Here is a 23,060-nt window from a genome sequence, read left to right on the forward strand (position 1 = left end):
ACTTCCTGTCCCTGTCATAGAAAGAACGTGAGGTGAGTTCCAATGTTTTACACATCTCGTAACATGAAATAAGGCCCTGTTCACATCTAAAAGCGCAAAACGGAAGTGCTTAGCGATTCTGTTTGGCACAAGTGATTTTACCGCGATTAGCGCGGTAACAATCACTGGACCACCCCGCGATTACAGAGCGATCACGGTCAGCGCTTTATAAGCACTGTACCACGATCACTACAGAATTACTCTGAAAATGCTGCAGTTAACACGTTTGCGATTTGCGCTAATCGCAAAACGCCCACGATCAGCGCCAATCACATCAGTGTGAACACTGCCATAGGGTAACTAAGCACTAGCAATTTACTGATTAGCGGGAACCGCTCGCTAATCGCTTAAGTGTGAATAGGTCCTAAGGATACATCTACTTAGGGCAAAGATGGATTGAGATGAAATAGGGCTCTAGGCAAGGTAGTACCTTTGGCTCCCCCTCCATGGCCCTTTTGGTAATATAAGGTAGGAGAGTGGTCAGAGAAAGTGGCAGTTTTGCCCCCTGACACTTACTAGGCCCCAGGCACCTGCCCAGGTTGCCTTGTGGATGATTTTGCTCTGACTTAGGGTACCTATTCTGCTGACAAAACAAAATAGAAATCCCATGGAGCTTCTAAAGGTGGCCATATATTGCCCGATGTACGGGAAGATCACAAAAGATCTCTCTCTGATCAGATCCATTCAGAGAGGGCTCCATTGCCTGCCCAGACCGACCGAAGATAGATTTCATCGTGAAATCAGTCCAAAATCAGCACCGCCACCTCCACCTTCCAAGTGTTAAAGTGTCCCCCTGGTTCCCGTGCTACCTAAAATCTCACCTGTCCGCCACCATAATTCCTGGCCTCCTCTGCCGTCGCCGCAGTGTCCACCTTTACCATTATGTCACATGCGTTTGGTGTCACATGGTACGGGCTATCGTGGTGATGACGTGGAGGAGGGCAGCAATTGCGCCGGCAGACAGGTGAGATTGTAAAGCACTGCACACTGACACAGGGAGACATTTTACACTTTGGGGGACATTGGCCAGGGGTCTGTCAGCTTACACCCCTCACCTGATTGAGTACTTGCAACTGAGATTTTCCAACATGTTTGATTGATCCTTTCAACCGTTTTCAGCACCTAATCAATCAAAACATCATTTGGGCAGACATGCAGCGGCAGTCCAGAGTTGCCACGTTATCCCTTTAAATACTGGTACATCAGAGTAAAGGTGACCATACACTCGTTAGATTAGCAGCAGATCGATCATCAGATAGATTTCTGATCTATTGGATGTGTTGAGGAACATTTTTTACTAACAGATTTCCAATGGATTTTAGTTTGAAATCTATTGAAAATCGATCTGATGGCATTTTTTTGCCATCAGATTTCCATTAGGGCCAATGCAAAATGAAAAGCAATCTCAACAGATCGACCTAGATTTTCCAGCCTGCCAAATCGAAATTGGCCGCAAATCGGTCGATTGGTCAATCGATTTGCAATCGACCAATCGATTCATCGATCGATCGGTCAAAAATCGGCTGAGTGTATAGACCTCTTAATGCTGAGAACTCACTATGAGATTTTCTGGCCGATATACTGTCAGATCGATTATTTCCAACATGTCCGATTCGATTTCCGAGCATTTTCTGATCGATTTCTATTCATGTGCACGGAAATTTCTCAGAAAATGTTCGGAAATCGACCGGAAAGCAAATCGGACATGTTGGAAATAATCAATCTGACAGTAAATCGACCAGAAAATCTCACAGTGTGTACCCAGCATTATACAGGTTCTGGGGCTACTCGCACATAATCAGTGCCTAAACTGCATCTAACTAGCCACAAGGCATGTATATTTCATATGTGCCGGTATTTAAAGGGATGAGGTGGCAACCCTAAGAAGTACTATTTAAAATTATTTAGACTATTTTCTTGATTGCTGTTGGGTTTAAAGGGACACTTAAGCCAGGAAAAAAAATGAGTTTTACTCACCTGGGGCTTCTACCAGCCCCTGCAGCAGTCCTGTGCCCTCGCAGCCACTCACTAATCCTCTGGTCCCCCGCTACCAGCTAGTTCTGCTTCTACCAGCCCCTGCAGCAGTCCTGTGCCCTCGCAGCCACTCACTAATCCTCTGGTCCCCCACTGCCAGCTAGTTCTGCTTCTACCAGCCCCTGCAGCAGTCCTGTGCCCTCGCAGCCACTCACTAATCCTCTGGTCCCCCGCTGCCAGCTAGTTCTGCTTCTACCAGCTCCCTGCAGCAGTCCTGTGCCCTCGCAGCCACTCACTAATCCTCTGGTCCCCCGCTACCAGCTAGTTCTGCTTCTACCAGCCCCTGCAGCAGTCCTGTGCCCTCGCAGCCACTCACTAATCCTCTGGTCCCCCACTGCCAGCTAGTTCTGCTTCTACCAGCCCCTGCAGCAGTCCTGTGCCCTCGCAGCCACTCACTAATCCTCTGGTCCCCCGCTGCCAGCTAGTTCTGCTTCTACCAGCTCCCTGCAGCAGTCCTGTGCCCTCGCAGCCACTCACTAATCCTCTGGTCCCCCGCTGCCAGCTAGTTCTGCTTCTACCAGCTCCCTGCAGCAGTCCTGTGCCCTCGCAGCCACTCACTAATCCTCTGGTCCCCCGCTGCCAGCTAGTTCTGCTTCTACCAGCCCCCTGCAGCAGTCCTGTGCCCTCGCAGCCACTCACTAATCTCCTGGTCCCCCGCTGCCAGCTAGTTCTGCTTCTACCAGCCCCCTGCAGCAGTCCTGTGCCCTCGCAGCCACTCACTAATCCTCTGGTCCCCCGCTACCAGCTAGTTCTGCTTCTACCAGCTCCCTGCAGCAGTCCTGTGCCCTCGCAGCCACTCACTAATCCTCTGGTCCCCCGCTGCCAGCTAGTTCTGCTTCTACCAGCTCCCTGCAGCAGTCCTGTGCCCTCGCAGCCACTCACTAATCCTCTGGTCCCCCGCTGCCAGCTAGTTCTGCTTCTACCAGCTCCCTGCAGCAGTCCTGTGCCCTCGCAGCCACTCACTAATCCTCTGGTCCCCTGCTGCCAGCTAGTTCTGCTTCTACCAGCTCCCTGCAGCAGTCCTGTGCCCTCGCAGCCACTCACTAATCCTCTGGTCCCCCGCTGCCAGCTAGTTCTGCTTCTACCAGCCCCCTGCAGCAGTCCTGTGCCCTCACAGCCACTCACTAATCTCCTGGTCCCCCGCTGCCAGCTAGTTCTGCTTCTACCAGCCCCCTGCAGCAGTCCTGTGCCCTCGCAGCCACTCACTAATCCTCTGGTCCCCCGCTACCAGCTAGTTCTGCTTCTACCAGCTCCCTGCAGCAGTCCTGTGCCCTCGCAGCCACTCACTAATCCTCTGGTCCCCCACTGCCAGCTAGTTCTGCTTCTACCAGCTCCCTGCAGCAGTCCTGTGCCCTCGCAGCCACTCACTAATCTCCTGGTCCCCCGCTGCCAGCTAGTTCTGCTTCTACCAGCCCCCTGCAGCAGTCCTGAGCCCTCGCAGCCACTCACTAATCTCCTGGTCCCCCGCTGCCAGCTAGTTCTGCTTCTACCAGCCCCCTGCAGCAGTCCTGTGCCCTCGCAGCCACTCACTAATCTCCTGGTCCCCCGCTGCCAGCTAGTTCTGCTTCTACCAGCCCCCTGCAGCAGTCCTGTGCCCTCGCAGCCACTCACTAATCCTCTGGTCCCCCGCTGCCAGCTAGTTCTGCTTCTACCAGCCCCCTGCAGCAGTCCTGTGCCCTCGCAGCCACTCACTAATCCTCTGGTCCCCCGCTGCCAGCTAGTTCTGCTTCTACCAGCCCCCTGCAGCAGTCCTGTGCCCTCGCAGCCACTCACTAATCCTCTGGTCCTCCGCTACCAGCTAGTTTCGTTTTAGCCGACAGGCCCGTCAGGACTGGCCACGCTTAGCTTTCTCCGCATTCCCGACTGTAATTAGCACTATTGCGTGCCGAAACGCGTACAAAGATACGCATTACCTACGCATAGATATGCGACAATGCATATTTTTGTACGCGTTGCGGCCCGCAATAGCACTAATTACAGTCGGGAATGCGGAGAAAGGCTGGTAGAAGCCCCAGGTGAGTAAAACTCATTTTTTTTTTCTGGCTTAAGTGTCTCTTTAGAGGATGTAGTGAGAAAAAACGCTCTACCTCCGATACCTGTGCACGGTGCTGGAAACCAAACAGCAAATCAGGAACACAGGAAAGATGAAGTCCGCACACCCGCAGGTAAAGTCCAAGGGTTTTTATTTTAATCCAACTCACAAATACAGAAAAACGGCAGACATGTTTCGGATCATATCCTTACTCATAGCCTGAAACAGGCTATGAGTAAGGATATGGCTATGAGTAAGGATATGATCTTCAGGCTATGAGTAAGGATATGATCTTCAGGCTATGAGTAAGGATATGATCTTCAGGCTATGAGTAAGGATATGGCTGTGTGTAAGGATATGATCTTCAGGCTATGAGTAAGGATATGATCTTCAGGCTATGAGTAAGGATATGATCTTCAGGCTATGAGTAAGGATATGATCTTCAGGCTATGAGTAAGGATATGATCTTCAGGCTATGAGTAAGGATATGGCTATGAGTAAGGATATGATCTTCAGGCTATGAGTAAGGATATGATCTTCAGGCTATGAGTAAGGATATGGCTATGTGTAAGGATATGATCTTCAGGCTATGAGTAAGGATATGATCTTCAGGCTATGAGTAAGGATATGGCTATGTGTAAGGATATGATCTTCAGGCTATGAGTAAGGATATGGCTATGTGTAAGGATATGATCTTCAGGCTATGAGTAAGGATATGATCTTCAGGCTATGAGCAAGGATATGATCTTCAGGCTATGAGTAAGGATATGATCTTCAGGCTATGAGTAAGGATATGGCTATGTGTAAGGATATGATCTTCAGGCTATGAGTAAAGCTATGATCTTCAGGCTATGAGTAAGGATATGATCTTCAGGCTATGAGTAAGGATATGGCTATGTGTAAGGATATGGCTATGAGTAAGGATATGATCTTCAGGCTATGAGTAAGGATATGGCTATGAGTAAGGATATGATCTTCAGGCTATGAGTAAGGATATGGCTATGAGTAAGGATATGATCTTCAGGCTATGAGTAAGGATATGGCTATGAGTAAGGATATGGCTATGAGTAAGGATATGATCTTCAGGCTATGAGTAAGGATATGGCTATGAGTAAGGATATGATCTTCAGGCTATGCGTAAGGATATGATCCGAAACATGTCAGCGGTTTATTTGTATTTGTGAGTTGGATTAAAATAAAAACCCTTGGACTTTACCTGCGGGTGTGCGGACTTCACATCTTCACTGTGTTCCTTTAGAGGCATGTTATTGACAAGTTTTGAAATTATCACCTAGGAGAAAACTAAGGAGAAAAAGTTAATTGCACTGGTGCTTAGTTTACATTGGGCTATTGAGGGCACAACAGGGGGCATCAGAGAGAATGACTAAACAGAGGAGGGCTCTAATGACACAGGAGTAGGCCCCGGGCCAAAACCCACCCTGGGATCCTTTGGTCTTGTATATGCCACTGCTAGAAAATATTGTCAAGTACCAGTTACCAACTATAGACACTATCAAGACACAAAGGTAAGAGCAAAAATGGGGTTCTGCTGCCTCCTTGTGGTGCTTTTGACAACTAAAATACATTACAAAAACAATGTTTTTATACATATTATTTTCATGTAGAGGAGCTCACAATCTAATCTCTATCATAGTCATATGTCCTACTATGTTGTTATTATGTATTTATATTGCACTAACCCCTTCTGAAGCATTTTATAGAGTACATTGTCAGGGTCTATATGAAAAGGGCGCCGGTAAAAAAGGGCGCCTGGTGGAGCCCATATATACCAACTTCGGCTACAAAAAAGGGCGCCTGATGGAGCCCATATATACCAACTTCGGCTACAAAAAAGGGCGCCTGATGGAGCCCATATATACCAACTTCGGCTACAAAAAAGGGCGCCTGGTGTAGCCCATATAAAAACTTCGGCTACAAAAAAACTCCGGGATGTGTAAATTACTATTCCCCCTCCAGGCCGCCATGGATAGTGGGGGAATGAAATAATTCAGCTTCTAGCACTTGTAGCCCATATAAAAACATAGGCTACAAAAAAATGCAATAATATGGGCTACAAAGGGGCGCCGTACTGTAACCGAAAACCTTGTAGCCGAAAAAATATGGGCTACAAAGGGGTGCCCTACTGTAGCCGAAAACCTTGTAGCCGAAAAAATATGGGCTACAAAGGAGAGCCCGCTTGTAGCCTAAATCAAAACTCGGGTGCCCTTTTCTACACCTTGTAGCCCATATTTCCAGAAATAACATTGATATCTATGGCGGCGCCCTTTTCATACAGGCAGCTCAGGCACCCTTTTCAACCGATACCCATTGTCATGTCACTGACTGTCCTCAGAGGAGCTCACAATCTAATCCTACCATAGTCATAGCCTAATGTCCTACAATATTATTATTATGCATGGGGCTTGCACTCTTTTGCAGGTAGGCACTAGTCTGTTTTTAAGTAGCGCTGCTCATTTCCTTGCTATGTACTAATGTAATTCGTTTTTGGTCAGCTGCTCCCACTTAACAGCCATGCTTTTTTTTATTTGATTAGCCGCACCCAGGCTATGCATATACATAGGTTAGGATTTAGTTAGTGTTAGGCCCCTCCCATGGAGGATCGACTTCTTCGCAGTGGGAGGGACGAGTACCTAATAGGTTGCATGCAAGCTGTTAATGGAAACCAACATCCTCCTCTAGAGGTAGACAGGTCATGTGTATGCTCGGTGTGTATTCGACCCCACAAGTGGGGCTTGCACTCTTTTGCAGGTAGGCACTTGCCTGTTTTTAAGTAGCGCTGTTCATTTCCTTGCTATGTACTAATGTAATTCGTTTTTGGTCAGCTGCTCCCACTTAACAGCCATGCTTTTGGTGTATATGCAGAGCTTCTGTTTGGGTTCAAGGTGCGTTTGTAGTTCCTGGGGGGGCTCAGCGCATCTCTGATGGAGGCCATTCGGAGGCGGCCTGGTATTGCGCTGATCCACCTTTTGCGCATTATTATTATGCAGTGGCGTAACTAAGGAGCTTGGGGCCCCAGTGCGAGTTTTACATGGGGCTCCAAAAACTCTATTAATATAGAGCATCAAAACTTACCAAGGACAGCTGTCATGTCAGAGAGCTATAATCACAGTAAGAAAACAGTTTATTAAGGATTACTACTATTCAATGCATATATAGAGTTGTTCATTAGCATTACAGTACCAGCATAGCACCAATGCAAAGCTAATAAGATAGATGAAGGAGGGCCCCTCTGGTACAGGGGCCCTGGTGCGGACTCAACCTCTGCATTCCCTATTGCTGTGCCACTGTTATTATCTATTTATATAGCATGACATCTTCTGCAGCACTTTACAGAGTACATAGTCATGTCACTGACTGTCCTCAGAGGAGCTCACAATCTAATCCTACCATAGTCATAGTGTAATGTCCTACCATATTATTAATATTATGTATTTATATAGCACTGGCATCTTCTGCAGCACATTACAGAGTACATAGTCATGTCACTGACTGTCCTCAGAGGAGCTCACAATCTAATCCTACCATAGTCATAGTCTAATGTCCTACCATATTATTATTATGTATTTATATAGCACTGACATCTCCTGCACTGTCTCGCACTGACAACAACCTTTGTTGGTTCCACAGACGTGGGTGGGCCCGCCACGTGGCAAGGCCAATCTCATTGAGGAGTCCTTATGCCAGCAGTATGTGTAATTGCATCCTACACATACAATGAGCCATGACTGGACACATATCAAATTTGATAAAAAGCCTGAGAGCAGATTAACTAGTTGTGCATCTTGTCAAACATTGCAGAGAAATGGTAATTAGAGATGGCCAGAACCTCCGATTTTCAGTTTGCGAACTTCCGCGAAACGTTTGGTTCGCGCGAACTTTCGCGAACCACAATAGACTTCAATTGGGAGGTGAACTTTGAAAACTAGAAACACTTATGCTGGCCACAAAAGTGATGAAAAAGATGTTTTAGGGCCTGTTTCCACTACACGCAGATTCTGCATGCAGAAAACTGACTCCAATGAATGCCTATGGGAAATCTGCATCAGAAAAATCCCGTTCAGTGGAAATAGGCCCATAGGCATTCATTGGAGTCAGTTTTCTGCATGCAGAATCTGCGTGTAGTGGAAACAGGTCCTCAAGGGGTCTAACATCTGAGTTTTTGCATGAATGAGTGGGATACATGCCAAAAGTCCCGGGGAAAAATCTGGATTTGACGCAAAGCAGCGTCTTAAGGGGAGAAATCACATTGAATGCTAAATTGCAGGCCTAAAGTGTTTTAAAACATCTTGCGTGTACATCAATCAGGGAGTGTAATTAGTGTACTGCTTCACACTGACACACCAAACTCACTGTGTAACGCACCGCAAACAGCTGTTTGTGTAGTGACGGCCGTGCTGGACTGGTGCGCACCATGGTGAGAGTGCAGGCCGTGGCGGTTTTCAAGCCCATATGGTCACCGGGCTGTGGTAGCTCAATGATAGAACAACAGTGACTGTCCAGCTGATCAAATTTGGTCTGTCCACAATGAAGCAACGACCTTACTATCTTCTTGTATATAGGTAGGTGCCCCAGTATAGGTAGATAGGCATAGGTAGGTGCCCCAGTAGTTAGCTAGGCATAGGTAGGAGTTCCAGTATAGGTAGGTGTTCCAGTATAGGTAGATAGGCATAGGTAGGAGTCCCAGTAGTTAGCTAGGCAAAGGTAGGAGTCCCAGTATAGGTAGGTAGGCATAGGTAGGTGTCCCAGTATAGGTAGATAGGCATAGGTAGGTTTCCCAGTAGTTAGCTAGGCATAGGTAGGAGACCCAGTATAGGTAGGTAGGAGACCCAGTATAGGTAGGTAGGTGTCCCAGTAGTTAGGTAGGCATAGGTAGGTTTCCCAGTATATATAGTTAGGCAGGGCCTGGCTGGCCCAGTAATAGCAATTACCAAGGTCCAGCTGCAACAGATAGGACTGTATAATGCAGTGTCGGTGGGCAACCCAAAAAAAACACCACATCAGGCGAACATTAGCTCTCAAAAGAGCTGTTGAGAGGTGCTATTTTAGCAATAACAATCAGCCAGGAGCAAGCTAACAAGCCTACAAGAGCCTAACTCATCTTTCCCTATGAGAGTCTGCCAGCAGCTATCCCTTCACTAATTAATGCAGGCACACGAGTGAGTGTAATGGCCGGCGGAGCCTGCCTTTTATAAGGGGGGGAGTGGCTCCAGGAGAGAGTGTAGCCTAATTGGCTACAATGTGCCTGCTGACTGTGATGTAGAGGGTCAAAGTTGACCCTAATGGTGCACTATGGGGGCGAACCGAACTTCCGGAAAAGTTTGCGTTACATGGCGAACGTGGACCACCGGAAGTTTGCCTCGAACCGTTCGGGTCATCTCTAATGGTAATCCACTAAATCAGTGATCTGCAAACTTGGCTCTCCAGCTGTTAAGGAACTACAAGTCCCACAATGCATTGCCGGAGTCTGACAGCCACAATCATGATTCATAAAGGCAAATGCATTGTGGGACTTGTACTTCCTTAAAGCCTCATCTACACAGGTAGATGAGGCGGCGATGTGGCTTATCAATCGAGCCGCTGATGATAACATCCGACAGGACGGATCTCCCCACCACCGATTCCCTGCTCGTTCCCCGCGAAGGAGACAATGGCAGGGAGTCGAGCGGAAGATAAGCGGCGCCGGCGGGGAATCGAATCCGGCGCACGCGTGGTGACGCGGAAGAGGAGATCCGGCGGCTAATCAAGCCGCCGGATTGGAGCCTCATCTACGCGTGTAGATGAGGCTTAACAGCTGGAGAGCCAGTTTCCAGATCACTCCACTAAATCAAGCTAATCAATAACATGTGAGAAGCTCAAAAGTCTGAGCAGAGGCTTGCAGAGAAAAATCGTCCACAAGCACTTGTTGACGACTGGCACATGTGCAGTGACATGGACCTGCAATGGCTTCAGCGGAAGAGGCACAGACTTGATGGGGCTCAGCTGCTTAGAGGGGATCAGAAAATCGATCAGAAAAAGGATCTAGATTCAGATCAGACCTGTCAGAAATAATTTGACTCGTCTAATTGGTGTGGAATGGCATGGAGTGTACCAGGGCGTAAGAAGATCTTCTTGTTCACAGATGAAGTTTGGAAAACATGAAAAAATATGGTATTGAAAAAACGTTTTTATTTTAGACTTAGTTTACAACTTGTACGAAAACGTTTTTTCTCCCACCTGTGCTAATCCTTTCCAGAACTTCCTTTCCTTTCTGTCCCTTTACTAAACCAGCTCTCAGTGTCCACTCAACATACACCCCCCCCCCCCCCCCCCCCGCCATTGTTCATAGTAACACCCCACCTTCCTATTCTTGAGGGTAACCAACCTCCCACTGCCAACCCCTCTCTCTGTGTGAATGGAAGCCTTTCCTACGTTGACCTAAAGACCACAGATGCTGCCCGGGACTCTCTTTAAAATTGCGCCTTTGCTCCCTTTGTGCACAAGCACGGCCATAATGTGCCTGTGCAAGTAAGTCCAAGCCAGCGCAGAAACAGACCCGCTCGAGTACAAACAGCTTTGACTGACAGGCAGGGCCGTACTTGAACAGGCGCAGTATAGCTGTACTCGTACACAGTGTGGAGCGCTGCCCTGCAAACATATCTGATAAGCCCCTTTCAGATATATCCACGGGTTATTTTTGAAGTTGATTCACTAAACAGTGATAACTCAAATATCACACCTTATCAAAGATATCACATCTTATCAAAGTTTACACGCCTAATCAGCGTAGCATAGCGAGAGCCTGCTAATTGGCAATGGCACTCGTCCTGCCCTGAGCCCCTGTGCGTTCGTAGCGCTCGCTATGCTACTCTGATAAGGTGTGTTAACTTTGATAAGGTGTGATATCTTTGTTAAGGTGTGATATCTTTGTTAAGGTGTGATATTTGAGTTATCACAGTTTCGTGAATTAAGCCATATAAGCTTTTTGTTTTGTTTTTTTTAAATCAATCACTAGCTTTTTAAAAGCGCTTGAGTAATGAAATTCGATGTGAGTATTCTCACATGAGAAATGAGGTTTTTTTGCAATCGCAAAGGTGGACCCTGCACTATTTTATGAGCGTTTGCGCTTCAGTACAAGGAATAGGAAAATCGCTAAGCGCATTAAAAGCGCTTGGAAAAGTGATTTTGTGAGCGCTTTTCAAGAAAAATTGTTTTAAAAGACATTTAGTTCCAGGTCAAAGAGTGCACTTCCTGTTTGTCTGCACACAGAAAATCACAAATCACACAACAAAAACCCTTACAAAATAGATTGCGAAAAACGTAAATCACACAAAAAACGCCGGCAATCGTTTACAAAAAAAATCGCTCACAAAAACCGCTCAGCACTTGCGATTTTTAGTGTGAACTAGGCCTTGTACTGTAAATCACAAAACACAATTCTAATGCTGGATACACACGGTGCGTTCGCGCACTCGATTTTCCCGTCGATTCCCGTCGATTCGTTTATTTCCAACATGTCCGATTCGGATTTCGATGGATCGTTAGGTCGATTCGCATGCCGAATCGACCTAACGATCCATCGAAATCCAAATCGGACATGTTGGAAATAGACGAATCGACGGGAATCGACGGGAAAATCGAGTGCGCGAACGCACCGTGTGTATCCAGCATAAAACAGTTTCTTTGCGATTCTACAATTGGATTATACAACGCAATTTTTCTGCAGTTTCGTTCTTTGATTTTCTCTGACTGCTAGGAACACAAGAAGAAATGGATAACGTTTGCGATTGGGCAAAATTGGATCACAGAAGTATAGAAGAAAAACATTTGGCAACTTTGAGCAGCGCTTCCTTACAATTGATCTTTGTGTCGTATTTTGAGCCTACTGGGGGTCACGGAGGCGACCTGGCAACAAAACATTGGGAAACGGTGCGATCCGAGCGCGGGGTTTGTGTCAACCAATGGTAATCGATCTGGCTGGCGTCCGTCCATTGACTCAAATGGACAGCATTTAAACGAGGAGTATCGTGGCTGTCGTTTATCGCCAGTGTGAACTGGCCCTTAATACTGCAATTGTTTGCTTTCTTCTTTCTCTTGTACCAGAGTTCTACACAAGGGTCCTTTTACATTGCTACACTGTGATAGCAGTGCAATTTGGAACAAACTGACGAAAAAAATGAACAAGGCACTTCTGGGATTACAAACAACAACACACTGCAGCACTTCCGTCGCATTGCGCTGTACCGCAGGCAGTCATGTCTCATTGACTTTAATGACTACTGAGTGTACCGTGACGCATAAAAGGGGCCTGACACTTTCTTTGCTGTTGCTTCTTGATCATAAAACTTACAAATTTCTTCAGTTGTAAAGAACCACTACAGCGAAAAAAGTGAGCAGTTAAATTCTGACAGAATCAACAGGTTTTGTACTAGTCCATCTCCTCATGGGGGATTCTCAGGGTTTTCTTTGTTTTCAAGCGCACTCTCTGAACAGCAGTTGCTTAGTCAATCTGCCAAAATAGTGTGTAGGGAGGCTGGCTGGTATCTTACAATTTCGGCAATCATACTGAGCAACTGCCACTCAGAAAAGAAGCTTTACAGTAAATCCGTCTGACTTTCCACCAGACTCTCCTTTCCAGGAATCTGATTGGCCAGAAAAGCATGTTACCTTCTGGCTACATCCCCTCATTAACGCCTGTCAGACGCCTCACATTTGATTGGCTCCTCGGAAAGCCAGGCTAGGGAACCGACAAATAAGGAAAGAGCAGCCGCTAAAGCCGCGCCCCCTGCAGTACTACTACCTGTTTACAAGCGACGGCCACGCCCAGTCCTCCCTGCGATTGGCTGGGCGGTGTGGCAGGCCGCGGCTGATTTGCTGGGTGGTGTGGAAGGCCGCGGCTGATTGGCTGGACGGTTTGGAAGGCCGCGGCTGATTGGCTGGCTGCGGGTACAGCGCACTCAGCGCCCGGTTCCAGTGACAGTCACTCAGCGATACGATGCGGTGTGGAGAAGCTGTGTTCGGTGGGGTGTCCGCACTTCTGCTCCTCCTCCTTGTGGGGGCGCCCCTGTCCCTGGCACACATCCCCCCGCACAACGAGACGGCCCGGGTGGCGCGCTATGTGGCCCACCACTGTGACTGGGGCGCCCTGGCCACACTCTCCAGCCATGAGCCGGTGCGGGGCCAGCCCTTCGCCAATGTCTTCTCTGTCAGTGACGGGCCGCGGGGCCAGAGCAGCGGAGTCATCTACTTCTACCTCACCGCGATCGAGATCTCCGTGCAGGACCTGCAGGTGAGGTTACCAGGGAGACGGCACTCAGCGGGGGCAGGACCTGCAGGTGAGGTTACAGGGTAGACAGCGCTCAGCGGGGGCAGGACCTGCAGGTGAGGTTACCAGGGAGGCAGCGCTCAGCGCGTACGTTAAAAAGGGGCGCTGGGAAAAAAGGGCGCGGGGTTTTAAACGATAAACATGGATAACGTTTAAAAATATAATGTACTATATTTCGTTTAAAAATAATGTTTTATAAAGTTATAAATCATTAAATAATGTGCATGAAATGGGCAATTGTGAAAACGTTAATCTTCCGTTTAAAAAGTGAAACGTATAATAACGTTTAAAATAAAATAGTAAGTAACCCTCCCTGTACCTACCCCTAACCCCTAGACCCCCCTGTCGGTGCCTAAACCTAAGACTCCCCTGATGGTGCCTAAACCTAAGACCCCCCTGGTGGTGCCTAAACCTAAGACCCCCCTGTTGGTGCCTAAACCTAAGACCCCCCTGTTGGTGCCTAAACCTAAGACCCCCCTGTTGGTGCCTAAACCTAAGACCCCCCTGTGATAAGCATTAATAACGTGTGAAAAAAATATTGTGCTGTTTTTCGTTTAAAAATAATGTTTTAAAAAAGATTGTACTGTTTTTCGTTTAAAAATGTTTAAAAAATTATAAATCAGAAAATAATGTGTAATCATGAGAAGCAGTTATAAAACAGTAAAAGTCTCCGGGCGCCGCTTATAAAACGTTATTTTTCTCCGGCGCCCTTTTTTCCTGTCGGGCGCCCATTAAACGATATTTATTATGGGAGTGAATGGCGGTGCCCGATTTGTCCACTTGCCTCAGGCGCCCGAATTTACTGTTACCGCGCTCAGCGGGGGCAGGATCTGCAGGTGAGGTTACCAGGGAGGCAGCGCTCAGCGGGGGCAGGACCTGCAGGTGAGGTTACCAGGGAGATGGCGCTCAGCGGGGGCAGGACCTGTAGGTGAGGTTACCAGGGAGACGGTGCTCAGCGGGGGCAGGACTTGCAGGTGGTTACCGGGGAGATGGCGCTCAGCGGGGGCAGGACCTGCAGGTGAGGTTACCGGGGAGACGGCGCTCAGCGGGGGCAGGACCTGCAGGTGAGGTTACCAGGGAGACGGTGCTCAGCGGGGGCAGGACCTGCAGGTGAGGTTACCGGGGAGACGGCGCTCAGCGGGGGCAGGACCTGCAGGTGAGGTTACCAGGGAGACGGCGCTCAGCGGGGACAGGACCTGCAGGTGAGGTTACCGGGGAGACGGCGCTCAGCGGGGGCAGGACCTGCAGGTGAGGTTACCGGGGAGATGACGCTCAGCAGGGGCAGGACCTGCAGGTGAGGTTACCGGAGAGATGACGCTCAGCGGGGGCAGGACCTGCAGGTGAGGTTACCAGGGAGATGGTGCTTGGGGGCGGGTGGGCGCATGACCTGCAGGTGAGGTTACCGGGGAGACGGCGCTTAGTGGGAGCATGACCTGCAGGTGAGGTTACCAGGGAGGCTGTGTTCAGCAGGGGTGGGACCTGCAGGTGAGGTTACCAGGAAGACGGTGCTCGGCAGGGGTGGGACCTGCAGGTGAGGTTACCAGGGAGACAGTGCTTAGTGGGGGCATGACCTTCAGGTGAGGGTACCAGGGAGACGGTGCTTGGGGGGCATTACCTTCAGGTGAGGGTACCAGGGAGACGGTGCTTGGGGTGCAGGACCTGCAGGTGAGGTTACCAGGGAGACGGCACTCAGCGGGGGCAGGACCTGCAGGTGAGGTTACCAGGGAGGCAGCGCTCAGCGGGGGCAGGACCTGTAGGTGAGGTTACCAGGGAGACGGTGCTTAGCGGGGGCAGGCCCTGCAGGTGAGGTTACCGGGGAGACGGCGCTCAGCGGGGGCCGGACCTGCAGGTGAGGTTACCAGGGAGACGGTGCTCAGCGGGGGCAGGACCTGCAGGTGAGGTTACCAGGGAGATGGCGCTCAGCGGGGGCAGGACCTGTAGGTGAGGTTACCAGGGAGATGGCGCTCAGCGGGGGCAGGACCTGCAGGTGAGGTTACCAGGGAGATGGCGCTCAGCGGGGGCAGGACCTGTAGGTGAGGTTACCAGGGAGACGGTGCTCAGCGGGGGCAGGACCTGCAGGTGAGGTTCCCAGGGAGATGGCGCTCAGCGGGGGCAGGACCTGTAGGTGAGGTTACCAGGGAGATGGCGCTCAGCGGGGGCAGGACCTGTAGGTGAGGTTACCAGGGAGATGGCGCTCAGCGGGGGCAGGACCTGTAGGTGAGGTTACCAGGGAGCCGGTGCTCAGCGGAGGCAGGACCTGCAGGTGAGGTTACCGGGGAGACGGCGCTCAGCGGGGACAGGACCTGCAGGTGAGGTTACCGGGGAGACGGCGCTCAGCAGGGGCAGGACCTGCAGGTGAGGTTACCGGAGAGATGACGCTCAGCGGGGGCAGGACCTGCAGGTGAGGTTACCAGGGAGATGGTGCTTGGGGGCGGGTGGGCGCATGACCTGCAGGTGAGGTTACCGGGGAGACGGCGCTTAGTGGGAGCATGACCTGCAGGTGAGGTTACCAGGGAGGCTGTGTTCAGCAGGGGTGGGACCTGCAGGTGAGGTTACCAGGAAGACGGTGCTCGGCAGGGGTGGGACCTGCAGGTGAGGTTACCAGGGAGACGCCGCTCAGCAGGGGTAGGACCTGCAGGTGAGGTTACCAGGGAGACAGTGCTTTGTAGGGGCAGGACCTGCAGGTGAGGTTACCGGGAAGACGGTGCTTGGGGGGCAGGACCTGCAGGTGAGGTTACCAAGGAGATTGCACTCATCTGGGGAGGACCTGCAGGTGATTTTACCAGGGAGATGGGGCTCACGTGCCTGGCTGCACATGGACCCCAAGGAAGCGATTGCATAACTGCCTGGCAACTGAGAGAAGGAATAAGAGACAGAAGAGAGAGACACAACTGAGGTGGCGGTTGAGGGAAAGGGGGGGGGGGGGCAAGGGTTTAAAGATTTGACGTAGAGAGGAAAATGACTTAAAAGTTAAGACAAAAACAAACTTTGTGGAACCATTTCATGCAAGGAGCTTGTGTGTGTGTTTTGTTTGGTCTGCGTAGTCATAAATAATATACAATCATATCGGGTGCTTAGCAGAGGGTATGAGATACCAGCGGTGTAGTTAAGGCACTATGGGCCCCAGTACAAAATTTTTTTGGGCCGTAAAATTTTACAAAACCCACAAAACATTTAACTCAAAACGTAGATCCTCCAGAGGCTTCACTGATCAGTTTTGAGCCCACCGCTGGTTGCAAGGGCCCTCTTCTCCTTCATGGGCGGGCACCCAGCTGTGAACAAGCACGGCTGCACTGCGCAGACACGCTGACGTCCTGCGCAGTAACACCGAGCCGCTCATGCATCAAGGAAAAGCTGTGTATGAGCTCCGTGTTACTGCACACGCTGTCTTGCCACTGTGTGTACGTAGTCAGGAGCTAAGATGCACAAACTTACTCGACAAGCCCTTGTTGAACGGGGTTCAGGAGTTCCAGCGCTGGAAGTACAGATTTAAAGTGAAGGGGGGGAACCTCTGGATTATCCAGTGGCTTCCCTCTAACGAGGTCAGTAACTTTTTCTCCTAATTTGCTTTTTGGTATACTTTAAAGTGTACCTGAGACAAATTATACATACCTTGTATAATTGATCCTCCGGTAGCAGCCCCGTTCTCTTTTCGGCCAGTCGGCACAGTCTGCCCACGCATGCTTCCTTGTTGCGCTCCCACGGCTGGGAGCGTTCCGCGCCTGTGCAGTAGTACTGTGCAGACACAGGAAGCTCTCCGCTACGGGCGCGGACGCACATGCGCAGTACACCTGACTGGCCGAAGTTAATGGGGTTTCCACCGGATCATCCAGGAGGCTGAGGACGACGGCGTGGAAGCGATTTTCTTTACTTTCGTCTCAGATTTGCTTTAACCTACTTGGTGGTAATCCCGAGCTAGGGTCGGGCGGAAAACCGCGGCTAAGAACGGTAATCCCGATCTCTTCTCAAGGTTGCCGCCGGAGGCTGTGTGCAGAGTATAGCGTGCATCGGGCGTTTCTACATACCTCCCGGGGATCCCGACGTCGGCCGCTATTTTTTTTCCCTCTCCTCCGGGGCTCTGCTTCCTCCTGGTGAGATCGCTGGATGTCGTCATGACGACAGCCGGCAATTTCACTTTAGAGTTGCAGCTCCACCTGGAGGATGGAGGCATAACTGCAGCCAGGGAGGTGCGTGATTTTAAAACTGCTGCAGATCTCCCAGCATGATTTTTTTTTCCAGGTTTTAGGGTCTGAAAGGGTGCAAAAAATTTGCACCACTTTTAGACCTTAAAATCCGGAAAGGTCGTAAGGCCAAGGGGGTTAAAGGATTTACGAGGCCAATAAGAGAGAAAAAAAATAAAAAAAAGTTAGCTACCTGCGTCAGCTTGTAAGGCACGGAGGACTCCGTCCGCGCCCTCCGTGCCATTCCGCCGGGTCCCCGCCGCTCAATAGGCCCCCGAACGGTCCCCAACCGCGCGGCCCGGGTCGGGCTCTCCAGACTGTACAAAGATGGCGGCCGGAGCTGGCCGCGGCTGCGCAGTCCGCATAGCGAGCGTGGCTGTGCAGCTCTAAGGCCAACCCCCCGATCCACGCTACAGGAAACAGCTTGTTATGTGGATCGGGGGGTTGGCCTTAGAGCTGGGCAGCTCTGGCCGCCATATTTGTACAGTCTGGAGAGCCCGACCCGGGCCACGCGGTCTGGGACCGTTCAGGGGGCTATTGAGCGCCGGGGACCCGGCGGAACGGCACGGAGGGTGCGGACAGCGTCCTCCGTGCCTTACAAGCTGACGCAGGTAGCTAACTTTTTTGTTTATTTTTTTTCTCTCTTATTGGCCTCGTAAGTCCTTTAAGTATTTTTTAAGTAATGAACATGAAGAAGCAAAACCTGCCAAGGACAGCTGCAGGGGCAGAGAAGTTTAAGCAGAGCAGGGAAGGAGATTTGATTAGCACTATTCAAAGCACGCAAATTAGTACTTGCATAGCACCAATAAAAAGCTAACTCAACAATTGATGGATGGTGGCTGGTGGGCCCCTATCGTGCAGGGGCCCCGGAGTAGATGCAGCCTCTGCATCCCCCGTTGCTACGCCAAATCGCCAATGCCATAGCATTGAAAAAGAAATTAACAATCTGGAACCAATCAGCACCAGACTTATATCTGGCTGCAGCAATGGCTTCTGAGTCAGTTTAAAAGCACATACTGTGCTATTACTTTTCCAATACAAATACAGCAGGAGCTGAAAACCAAATACAAAAGAGACATGAGTTGCACGTATCGTAATATGAGTTGGCAGGGATGCCACATGCAGGCTGGCACAATATTTTGGGAATAATTATGCATATAATTGACATGGGAGCTAACTTGAATCTTATGCTACACAACAGTGGTGAGATTGAAAATCCAAGATTGCATAGTGTATGGCCAGCCTCAGGTCCTGTTTGCACCTGTTTTCATACATTTCTCATGCATTTCTGCACAGAGATTTGCATAGCACTGTAATTCAATAGGCCTGTTTCCACTGTATCTTGAATTCGCATGCAGAAAAAAAATCTGGACAGTAGTGCTATATTTCAGATGCTGCTTGGTGTTTTTGTGTGCATTTTTGCTTTTTACTTTTTCTGCACGTTGTTGTGTATGGCAATAGAGACGAAACACAAAGAAAACCTAGAGTTTATGCATGCGAATTCGCATGAAAAATATTGACGCATGCGATTACGTGTCTGGAAAATAGCATGCAAATTTGCATGCTTGTAGTGGAAACATACCCTCGGTCTTAGGGCCAGTGCACACCAAAAACCGCTAGCAGATCCGCAAACGATAGCGGTTTTTGAAGAGGTTTTGCAGAGCGGTTCTAGGCAAGTTTAGAGAGATTCTCTAGACATGCCTAGTGGTTTTTGGAGCATTTTTGTGTAGCAGATTTTATATTTTGTTACAGTACAGCTGTAACTGAACAGCTTCTGTAACAAAACGCTTGGAAAACGGCTCTGATCTAGCGTTTCTCGCAAAAATGCTGCAGGAGCCAATTTTGCGTTTTGGGAAAAAACAAACCGCTCTGGTGTGCACCAGCCCATTCACTTTCATTAGCCAAGCAGTTTTCCCCCCACAAGCGTTTAAAAAAAAATGCTCAGAACCACTCTTGGTGTGCACCAGCCCTGACACTAGAGATGTTAGAAAATGCTAAGCGAAGGCTGCAGAAATTGAAAGCTTCTCTTTTACAGCCATCAGTGTGGGAGAACTAACTAGATGGGGAGGATATTGGAAGAGGAACTTAGAGGAGCTGAAAACTTTCCCCTTTTAGCAGCCGTGTCACAGAGACTTGTAGATACAGAGAACACTGTAACATACATCTGGTGCCAGAGGAATTATTCTCAATTCCCTCTATGCGGTTTACCATGTTAGAGAAGTGTCATACTGCCCCACAGACTGTCACGAGTGCCTGTGTTAGTGCATTTCACAACATCGTATTCTGTCAAGTCATCTGCTGAGTCACTGGGGACATACGTGAGGGACCCACATAGGTTACAAGGACCGTCAATGTCACGTGCTGCTAGCATGCGACCGTATTAGATAAAAGTGCTTAGAGGCCTTCTTGACAGGGATGTAAACAATTCAAAGGACAACTGAAGCAAGAGGGATATCATAGCTCACAACTGTCTCTTTTTCAGAGGGACAGTTCCTCATTGAGAACCATAATTTAATTAAAGTGGTCTGAAAGTCAGCATTTCTACTTTGCTCTAAAAAAATTCCTCACAGCTTGACAGCTACTATCCCAGAATTTTTTGTTCGCAGAACATCACTGAAATGGTTAAAGGTTAAACAAAGCACTTTGTCCTGCTATTCAGCTTCAAATCCGCATCCAAACTGGAGATAACAGTATCTTTGTTTACATCTCAATGTGATCTCTGTTAAGTTCTCTGTACTTCAGGCACACAAACAGCTCAGAATAGCTCATTAGAAGATGTTAATATATAATAAAAAGCAGTTTGAATAAAATGCAATGCCAGCTTACAGGGTACAATAAACTGTACTTTGGAAACTTGTAATTTGTAAGCAGACAATATTACATATGCACAAAAGCAAATAGGATAACTGTATGAGTAATAAAAAGTAAGAAAACACATTTTTATTGAATGTTATGTCAGTTTCAGATAACTCTAAACTTTTGTTCCATCATTCAAATTGATATATTTTTTTGGTTAGAAAGGGCATGGTGGGGGTGTGGTTAGATATAATGCAGGGACGTGTCTTCAAATGTCCCTCTTTTTTTATCTCAAAAAGTTGGAAAGTGTGGGGATATGGAGGCTGCCATATTTATTTCCTTTTAAACAATACCAGTTGCCTGGCAGTCCTGCTGATCCTCTAATACGTTTAGCCATAGACCCTGAACAAGCATGCAGCAGATCAGGTGTTTCTGACAATATTGTCAGATCTGACAGATTAGCTGCATGCTTGTTTCTGGTGTGATTCAGACACTACTGCAGCCAAATAGATCAGCAGGGCTGACCGGCAACTGGTATTGTTTAAAAGGAAATAAATATGGCAGCTTCCATATAACTCTCACTTCAGTTGTCCTTTTAAGAGCAGTGCTCACCTTTCCCTTGTATGTATATACATCAACAAAAAGAACTTTATAGTGTCAATGTTTATAACATGGTTGACACTTGGGATCGGTGCAGTGCTCTGTGATTGGTCACAATGTCATTGTTAAAGACTGGCTGAACAGGTTGAACTACACTATATTCCAATGCAAAGTCGGCTGCACATTGTGTTCTTGGAATGGCACAAAAGTGGTACTCAACTTTCAAGATCACATTCTTCCCTAGATACCTAATCCTCTATTAAAGCACACCGTAAAACTGAAAAGACAACTTCTGTTCACAAGTTTTGCATCAGAATACGGGAAACTGTCTTTGTGGCCCCGTTAAAAAGCTGCAAGACAGGGGAAGCTGAGGTGCCACAGAAATTATGGGCAATGCGAAAGGAGGGATCCGCACACAGACTTTAGTAAGGAACAGTGCAAACTTATTTATCCCATCGTACACAAAACATCTGACCGTACATAGACTATCGTTTCGGGGGCCTGTCCAGTTCCCTTTTGTCAAAACTAGGACAGACAAACAAGCGTAGCCTTGACAAAGGGGCACTGGATAGGCCCCGAAACGGTTGTCGGTGTACGGTCAGATCTCTTTTTATGTATTATGGGGCAATAAATTTGCACTGTTCCTTCCTTACTAAAGTCTGTGTGCAGATCCCTCCTTTTCACATTGTGGATTCCTTGAGCTATAGGAATCCTGCACCATCTACCTTTTTTTAAAAAGTGTACAATCTTTTCTATACAGAATTTATGGAGGCATGGAAGAAGCTCCAACTATGGCCATCTCATTTTTTTTTTATTTTTTTTTAAAAAAAATTTCTTTTAGTTCAGGTGTGCTTTTAAAGAGAATCTGTATTGTTAAAATCGCACAAAAGTAAACATACCAGTGCGTTAGGGGACATCTCCCTCTGCCACAATTTCGCCGCTCCCCGCCGCATTAAAAGTGGTCAGTAAAAAATCAGTTTTTAAAAGTTTGTTTATAAACAAACAAAATGGCCACCAAAACAGGAAGTAGGTTGATGTACAGTATGTCCACACATAGAAAATACATCCATACACAAGCAGGCTGTATACAGCCTTCCTTTTGAATCTCAAGAGGTCATTTGTGTGTTTAAATTTTCCCCTGCAGCTATCATACACTGAAGAGTGACAGGCTGTGAGGCTGATTGTTTCTTCCTGCAGACAGCTCTGCCGGTGTCTGTAATTCCTCAGTATGTGACAGCCCAGCTCCTTCCACAGCCTAACAGAGGACAATTTATCCAGCTTGTAAAAGATAAGAGAGCAGAGACGCTGCCTAATGTAAATAACACACACAGGAGTGTGCATAGAGGGGGCGTGCATAGCAGATCAACAACACTGAAGAGTTGGCAGCCTTCCAGACACAGGGCTACAAATCCGACAGGGGGAAAGATAAGTTGATTTATTACAGAGACGGTGATAGTAGAAAGTGCTGCAGTAAGCCAGAGCACATTAGAATAGATTGAGGAACTTGTAGGATGGTAGAAAACAGGATGACATTTTTGTTAGAGTCTCTTTAAGAGGAACTTCAACCTTGGATTGAACTTCATCCCAATGAGTAGGTGATACCCCCCCTTTCCCATGAGAAATCTTTACCTTAAATCAACAGGGGGTTCTGTATGGCTGATATTGTGGTTAAACTTCTTTCACACTGTGACTTCATGACCATGGTCCTGACAGTTCCCTGTCTGTGAACCTCGTTACATTGTGGGAAATAATGACTTTTTCCAACTGCCAAGCAAGCAGTATCTCCCTCTGTGCACAGAACTCTAAAGGTAGCCATACACTGGTCGATTTGCCATTAGATCGACCAACTGACAGATCCCTATCTGATCGAATCTGATCAGAGAGGGATCGTATGGCTGCCTTTACTGCAAACAGATTGTGAATCGGTTTCAGCCTGAAACCGATCACAATCTGTTGAGTTGCTCCTGCCGCCTGTCCTCCCCCCCCCCCCCCCCCCCCTGCATACATTACCTGAAGCTGGCTCCGGGTCCTCTTCTCCGCGCTGCACCCCGCACCG

The 23,060-nt window shown here is 48.4% G+C and overlaps 1 protein-coding gene across 3 annotated transcripts in view; it reads left to right on the plus strand.

Moving 5' to 3' along the window:
- Positions 1-13,034: 13,034 nt before the first annotated feature.
- Positions 13,035-23,060, plus strand: part of CREG1 (cellular repressor of E1A stimulated genes 1) — a 51,593-nt gene continuing 41,567 nt past the window's right edge. For 2 of the 3 annotated variants that reach the window (XM_068270813.1, XM_068270815.1), the window contains exon 1: positions 13,035-13,391. In XM_068270813.1, coding sequence (XP_068126914.1) covers positions 13,098-13,391 — 294 coding nt within the window. In that variant the 5' untranslated portion in view covers positions 13,035-13,097. The remainder of the gene's footprint in view (positions 13,392-23,060) is intronic. The other variant, XM_068270814.1, reaches the window with a different exon arrangement.

Source organism: Hyperolius riggenbachi, chromosome 2 (genome assembly GCF_040937935.1).
Source record: "Hyperolius riggenbachi isolate aHypRig1 chromosome 2, aHypRig1.pri, whole genome shotgun sequence".
Classification (NCBI taxonomy): Eukaryota; Metazoa; Chordata; class Amphibia; order Anura; family Hyperoliidae; genus Hyperolius; species Hyperolius riggenbachi.